The sequence below is a fragment of the Carlito syrichta genome, unplaced genomic scaffold (genome assembly GCF_000164805.1).
Source record: "Carlito syrichta isolate Samal-C Ts95f unplaced genomic scaffold, Tarsius_syrichta-2.0.1 Scaffold273379, whole genome shotgun sequence".
Lineage (NCBI taxonomy): Eukaryota > Metazoa > Chordata > Mammalia > Primates > Tarsiidae > Carlito > Carlito syrichta.
The window spans coordinates 154,866-162,884 of NW_007217475.1; the positions used below are offsets into that span (position 1 = coordinate 154,866).

The following is an 8,019-nucleotide window of genomic DNA, read 5'->3' on the forward strand; positions in this document are numbered from 1 at the left end:
GCCACTGCACTACAGTCTGGGCGACAGAGTGAGACTCCAACTCAAAAAAAAATAAATAAAATAAATAAATTTTAGATTCTTCAAATCAGAAAACACAATTAAAATCAGTTACAGTTAATTTATAATGTCTAAGCTTTACTGAGATATAATTGATAAATAAAAACTTCACATTTCCTGCACACATTTTGATGCATTTGGACAAAGGCCATGCCCATGATACCACCACAAGATCCTACTCATATCCATCACCTCCAAAAACTTCCTTGTGTTCTTTTGTGCTGTTTTATGGTAGGAATACTCAGTTCACTTATATTTTATTTTATTTTACTTGTTTAACTTGGAGTCTCACACTGTCGCCCAGCAAAATCCAGTTCCGGAATTACAGGCACACGCTACCACGCCCAGCTAATTTTTTGATTTATTGTAGAGATGAGGTCTTGCCAAGTTGCCCAAGCGGGTCTCAAACCCACGGGCTCAGGCAATCCACTCACCTCAGCCTCCCAAAGCGTGGGATTACAGGCTGAGCCACTGAGCCCAGCTAGTCAGTTCACTTATAGTCTGCATGAGTCGAGGAGAACCTCAGATAAAAGCAAGCTTGCAGATTAAGGTTAGAGAATATTCACACAAGTTCATGAATCCTTGCTAAGGTGGAAGAGAATAAGCAAAGTTGGTAGGTATTTGTCAAACTCAGCTAATGAACATACTCAGTATGGGAGGCCCAGCGCCAGCCTGTCATTCCAGAGTTTACTGACAATGCAGAAATCTAGGTCACCACCTGAAGCAAAGGTCGAACTCAGCATCCTAAGTGTTGGGGACCAGATGTCATGTGTCCCCTAATGTGATGCAATGTGATGTACTCAACAAAAACGTCTTATAAACTTGCCTGGACTTCTCAAAAAAAAAACAAAACAGTAGAGAGACAAAAGAATAAAAAGGAAAAGATACCAAATGCAACACTGATGCTTTAGTTAACCCTAGTTTAAAAGCAAAAGACGGCTGACCTGGTGTGGTGACTCAAGCCTGTAATCCCAGCACTTTGGGTGGCCAAGGTGAGAGGATTGCCTGAGCCGCAGGTTTGGGACCAACCCGCGCAACTTGCGAGACCTTGTCTCTACAATAAGTAAAAAAATTAGCCAGGCATGGTAGCAAGCACCTGTGGTTCAGCTACTTGGAAGGCTGCGGCAGAAGGATCGCTGGAGCCCAGCAAGTCGACACTTGGGTGGCCGTGAGCATGCCACCGCACTCCAGCCTGGGCGATGGAGTAAGACTCCAATTCAAAAAATAAGTAAATAAATAAAAATAAAAACAAAAGATGCCAGGCACAGTGGTTCATGTCTGTCATCCCAGCACTTTGGGAGGCAGAGGCGAGAGGATTGCCTGAGTCCAGGGGTTCGAGAACAGCCTGGGTAACCTGGCCAGACTTCATCTCTACAATAAATCAAAAAATTAGCTGAGCATGCTGATGCACACGTGTGGTTCCAGCTACTTGGAAGGCTGAGGACGAAGGATCACCTGAGTCCAGCAGGTCAAGGCTGCGGTGGCCATGAGCATGCCATTGCACTCCAGCCTGGCACAGAGTGAGGCTCTGACTCTAAAAAACAAAACAAAACAAAACAAAAAAACCCTACTAAACAGTTACATACGACATTCTCTTAGAATCACTGGAAAATTTTGATATGGTCTGGATATTATTAATTTTCTTACATATGTCATAATAGTATGACTATGCAGGAGAATGTTATTCTTGGCAGATGAATGTTGAAGTATTTGGTTGATGAGGTCTTACTACTTTCAATGGTTCAAAACCAGGAACTACAAAAAAAGAGACATGAAGCAAATGTAGTAAGCCATCAACCACTGAGCCCAGCTGGAAGGCATCTGATGTAAGGGCATTTGATTCTTTCAACTTTCCTGTATTCCTGAATAGAGAACAAACCTGTCTGATGAAGTGTTAAGTCGATGACACCTGTCTCCCACAAAATGCAATGCAGCACATATCCACACGTGTGAATGTTCAGTGAACCTCACACAGAGAAACAAATAAATAAATAGAGCAAGGCAGACTGTGGGAGTGTTTCGTGTGACCAGTTTCAGAAAGTAGAGAACAAGGTCAGGCGTGGTGGCTCCTTCCTGTACTCGCAGCACTTTGGAAGGCCGAGGGAGGCTTGCATCCAGAAGTTCAAGACCAGCCCGGGCAACACAACAAGACCTTGTCTCTATAAAAAAAGCCAAAAAATCAGCTGGGTGTGGTGACACACACCTGTAGTCCCAGCTACTTAGGAGGCCGACTTGGGAGGATCGCTCAAGCACAGTTTGAGGCTGCAGCAAGCTGTGAATCGCACCAGTGGCGCTCCTGCCTGGGTGGCCGAGCACGACTTCGACTCCAGAGACAAAAGGGAAGCAGGGCAGCAAAAACGGAAAACGGGAAACAGCAGAAGAGCCAAGCTTTGGAGTCACATACCCTGAATCCTCAGCCCGCCTCCGAGACTATTTTGTGATCTGTAAAATGGGATAAAGTACGTCTTGGCGACACTGAGAGAACAAACGAGACGGTGCGGAAAGCGCCGGCCTTGCGCCTGGTACAGCAGAGGACCCTCTGCCCGTCTTCCCAGTCCATATGCAACTCTGACAAGAAACAGCTGCTCCAGGTAGCAACAAAGTCCTGATTTAAATTTCCATAAGCCCCACACTAGATGCTCCTGAAAAGTCACGGTGCCCCAGGTGTTCTATTTAAGAAACTGGAAGCCGGGCTCGGTGGCTCAGCCTGTCATCCCACGCCTTGGGAGGCTGAGGTGAGTGGATTGCCTGAGCCCGCGGGCTCGAGACCCGCCTGGGCAGCGAGACCTCATCTCTACAATAAATCAAAAAATCAGCCTGGCGTGGTAGCGCGCATCTGTAATTCCGGCTACTCGGAAGGCGGAAGCGGAAGGATCGCCGGAGCCCAGCGGGTCGAGGCTGCGGTGGCCGGGAGCGGCCGCTGCCCTCCAGTCTGGGCGACGGAGTGAGGCTCCGACTCAAAAACAATAAAAATAAATAAAAATAAATAAAAAAAGAAACGGGAAACCAGCTCTGGGGAGGAAGGAGGAGTCACGGGGCACGCCCACAGGCCGGGGCACGCCAGGCCGGGCTGGCACTTACGTCTTCCAGCGGAGTTATGGACGCGCTTTCTGCTCCGTAATACGGGTTGCGATCCATGTGCAGCACTCTCTTGCCGTTCACGGACATGATGCCCGACAGGATGCATTCCTGCGGGCAAAGCAGAAGAACCTTCAAAAGCAGGAATGGGCTGCTGCATGCTTAAGCTGATCACTTGGTTAAAAGCTCACTACCACACATTCTCTTGGTAGCGAGCATACACCTGTGCAGCACATGGCCTACTCTATGGAGAAAGTCCTGAAGCGACGGGGTTCAAGGTGTGGTCCCCAGGTTAAAACAGTTTTCATAAAAACACTAAACCATGAGTCACCATTTCTTACAATGCTAACATTTGCACTAATGATGTAAATATCAGTGGTAGATAAAAGATGAATCGCCAACCCACACCAGCAGCCACATTTTTCATCACCAGGCACTCACGAGTGTCCTTGAAAAGGCATTAAAGACTGATTTTATTAAACGTACACCCTTCAGTATTCATCTTTTACTTGAGATGGAATCTCACTCCCCCGCCCAGGCTAGAGTGCAGGGGCACACTCACAGCCACCCCAGCGTTGAACTGCTAGGCTCCGGGGATCCCTTCCACCTCAGCCTTCCAAATGGCCGGAACTACAGGTGCACGCTACCACGCCCAGCTAATTGTTGATTTATTGTAGAGACGAGGCCTCGCCAAGTTGCCCGGGCTGATGCCGAACTCGCAGGCTCAGGCAATCCACTGGCCTCGGCCTCCCAAAGTGCTGGGATTACAGGCTGAGCCACCGAGCCCGGCCAATATTCATCTTTTTAATATTCTTTGTGACAAAATGGAAAGCACAAAGACAGCATTTTCAGCTCAGGGAAAACCTTTTGTGCCACTGATTTGAGACCTGAACCAGTCAGTTTTCATGGATCATCATTTTTATTTGAAAAGTTAAATTATCTGCCCAACAAAATATTCAGACTTAGGTAGTTGATGGGCATTTTCTCAAAGACAAACAAAGGAAAATAACTGGCATTATTTGTTGCCAATAACAGCCAAAATTTTGAATGAAAATTAGAGTTTTGGAAAACTTACATCTACCACTATGGGCATGTCAGGTCCCCAATACTTAAAGACCTTTTCAGACGTTCTCAGAGACAATATTAACAAATACGGTTTTCTGACATTGTAAAATGAAATGTGTCAACATACAGAAGACCTCCTTTGCTCAGGGTAAAACAGTATTTTCCAAATGACAAGTGAATGAAGTCACAAAATCACACAGGAGGAAAAAGAGAAATTCAAAGTGCAAACTATATCAGCGACTTTAACATATCAGAATATGAAACAGTCACTGATGTGGTTTCAGATTCCATACCGCAATTAATCTTTTTAAAAAATGACCACTTGTGCTTTTGTATCAATAAAAGCATATCCACAACAATCTAACAATCCAACACACGTCTGTGAGGCCCGATTCTCTTCAGACTTCAGCCAAGATAACATAACACAACAGACTGAGCACAGAAGGAGACATGACAATCTAGCTTTATTAGGTCAGACATTAAAGGATTTGTAGAACATGGAAAACAATGACACGCTTCTCATAATTTTTTAGAAAAGTTATACTTAATAAAATTGTTGTTTGTGTTACTATGCAATGAGTTTATTATCATCACTGAAGCGGATTAATAATTGTTTATTTCTGTTGACTTCTTACATGACCAATATCAACAGCTCTAACCCTTATAAATAAAAACTCTTCAAGGTCCTCAATTTCCAGATCGTAAACAGATCCTGAGACCAAAAGTTTGAGAACTACAGCCCTAAACAAAGCATCCAGGATAACCACCAATAAATTGACAATCTGAGAATTAAAAATGATCACTCCCAAGAAAAAGGTAAAGAAAGCACGGATAAAAAAGGTAAAGGAGGAAAAAGGTAAAGAAACCAAATTAAGATGGGGGGAATCAAGAATACAATTAATGAGAAAAAACACAGAGAAGGGGTAGTATATATTCACTCAAAACCATCGGACCAGGGTTTTGGTGATCGAAAAGCCAAAAAAAATTTTTAATTTTTTAAAAAGACAAAGGAAATTCCACATCTTTATGAATCCTTAAAGCTTTTCAAATGTATTCAAAGGACACCAGATCACAGAAGAACAATCTATTCTCCAGACATCTATAACTTTAAAAACTTTCATTTTAATTTTAAAATTCATACAAAGGTCAAATTTTCTTCCATGATGCGTCCATTCACTGAGCACATTTTTAATGTTTTCAATTACTTACCAGGAGGTTCAACTTCTAGAATAGGAGTGTGCATCATTTTTTATTTGGCTTAAGAAACAAAACACCGAGCACTCCAGAAGGTCCTCGCGCTACAGCCGCCAGCTGTAATGCCTGTGAGCAACGCTCACCTATTCCAAAGAAGTCCCCGAGCAGCAGGGAGACACTGGTTTAGTCCAGCTCCCAGGCACCTATGGCACCAAGGCGGTGGTCGTGAAGAATCTGTGCCTCGGGGCAGCCCAGCAAGCAGTTTCATAATGAAAGCGATCAAGCTGTGTAGATTACATTGACTAAGAGGGAGGACCGCACTGCCTCCAGCGCTGGGAATGTGCACCTTCAGAGGCCAGCCTCCGCCAGAGGCCGCTCCCGAGGGAGGGGGAAGCAGTCCATAACCAGACAATACCCAATACCCACCACACCCCATCCCAGTCACAACCACCACCTTCCCTAGACCGCTCAAGGATCCTAACAGCAAACATTTGTTCTGCCTGTTTCTGAGTTCTGTAAAAATGAAATCAAGCATTTACTTTTTGCATCTGACGTATTTTATTCAACATTAGAGTTGAATATATTGTTTGAATATTGAACATACATTGCTTCAAAGATTCATCCGCGCTTTGTGTGTGGTCTCATTTATTTACTCATTCATTCATTCATTGTCAGACCGCGCCCAGTATTTGGCTTTTCCAAAGAACGCTCTGTGGGCATCCCCACAGACGTCCTGTAAGGGGCACCTCTGGTGCATCTCAAGAAGAGTGAGTGAGAGCAACTTTGCCAGAGCCTTGCCCATAGTTCTCTGCGGCGGCTGTGCTGTAGCCTGCAGCGGCGGCGTGGACGTGCATGCCCTTGCTCCTTCCGTTTTCTCTACTCACTCTGGGTCTGCGGTTCTGTCACCAACATGCAGCTTTCTGTTCATGCCCAAGAGCTACCTACCCTCGAGGTGACCGGCCAGGAGACGACTGCCCAGACCAAGGCGCAAGTGGCCTTCCTGGCGGGCCTCACCCAGAAGACCGAGTTGTGCAGGCATGCCCCTGGAGGATGAGGCTACCCTGGGCCAGTGTGAGGGGGAAGCCTGGGCCCCTCAGCCAAGTTGCTGGCTGCATGCTTGGATGTAAAGTCCATGGTTCCCTGGCTCATGCTGAGAAGGTGGGAGGTCAGACTCCTAAGGTGGCAAACGAGAAGAAGAAAGAGGCCGGGCCAAGCAGAGGATGCAGTACAACTGCCAGGGCCCCTAAAGCCAACTCCTAAGTCCTTTGTAACTCTGACTTTCTCCAGTAGCAAAAAGCTACTTAACCCAGTTCAAAAAAAAAAAAGTCTGTGCCAATTCACACTTGTCAGCAGTGTACAAAAGTTCTTAGTGTTTCAAATCTTTGACTGATACTTACGTTATCTTCATAATTTTAGCCATTCTAGTTACGATGTATTAATCTGTACTTCCTGACAACTAAGAAGGTTGAACTTTTTTTTTTTTAAGTTTATCGATGATTAGGGTATCTTCTTTTAGTAAGTGCCTACTCAAATTTTTGTTCATTTTTATTTATTTATTTATTTTTTGAGTTGGAGTCTCATTTTTAAAACATGCTTTGTCTTTTTCCTACTGCTTTATAAAAGTTCCTTCTATATTCTGGATATATGTAAGTCCTTTATTAGTTATATGCACTGCAAATTTCTTCTTCCATTCTGTGGCTTGCCTTTTCACTTCCTTAATTATGTCCGATAAACAGAACTGAAGGTATTTTTTACAACTATGAAAATCAACCCTATTATTATCTCAAACAATTTACTTTAAAAAAAATCTAAAGCAGCGCTAATGCCTATAGGGCAATACGGTATATGAAAGTAGAATAACATTTACCATCTCAAAAATAGGTTATGACACAACAAACGGAGGAAGACCAAACAGGTTCCCAAGTGACAAAGAGACTCTAGGGTTCAAGCTCTGGAAGCAAAATCTCAGCAAGCAACTCTGAGCCTTACAACGCTGCTATATATAACTTTTCACACTCCATTGCAAATAAGCATGACCCCACTGGCCCATGGCCCTAAAATAAAGGGCCCAATAACTTAAAGATGCGGTCAATCCAAAGAGCTGATGGCAATAACTACCCTCAAAGGTATCACTAGAAGCAAATATGGCAGACGCTAACCACAGCTAAGAAAAAACCTGCAGGTCCACTGGCTCTTCTAAATCTACCTACTAAAGACTGCTTATACACTGCTCAAAGAATAAAATGTATAGTGGCATACATACGCTTTTAACTTTGCTTTAAAATATGGGATGAAGTCACCAATTCACTGGCTTAAACAACAAACTTACTCCCCCGTACTTTCGGAGTCCAAAATCAAGGAGTTTGGGGGCATGCTCCCTCCATGCCCTTGAGGGCAGGGCTCCTCCTTCCCTCTTCCAGCTTCTGGGAGCCCCAAGAGTTCCTTGCTTGCAATAGCATAACTTCAGTCGTCATCTCTGTCTTCACATGTCCCTTAATATTTTAATATTTTCCAAAAGTAGTGGCTCAAAATTAAAATCTACTACCTATCTGGTGAACACAGACTAACAAGCAAAGTACATTAAAGTGATAAAAAAAATAATGTTTCACTTTTTGCAACAGAAAA

At 44.1% G+C, this 8,019-nt stretch overlaps 1 protein-coding gene and 1 pseudogene across 2 annotated transcripts in view; one reads left to right on the top strand and one right to left on the bottom strand.

The window, feature by feature from the left end:
* The window catches only part of GDI2 (GDP dissociation inhibitor 2), a 25,893-nt gene extending 22,639 nt beyond the window's left edge, over positions 1 to 3,254 (bottom strand). Inside the window, exon 1 of one of the 2 annotated variants that reach the window (XM_021709682.1) lies at positions 3,139 to 3,248. In XM_021709682.1, the coding sequence (XP_021565357.1) occupies positions 3,139 to 3,225 (87 nt within the window). In that variant the 5' untranslated portion in view covers positions 3,226 to 3,248. Of the gene's footprint in view, positions 1 to 3,138 lie in introns of both variants that reach the window. The other variant, XM_021709681.1, reaches the window with a different exon arrangement.
* A 3,043-nt stretch (positions 3,255 to 6,297) lies between these two features.
* LOC110595120 lies at positions 6,298 to 6,641 on the top strand (annotated as a pseudogene).
* The last annotated feature ends 1,378 nt before the right edge of the window (positions 6,642 to 8,019 follow it).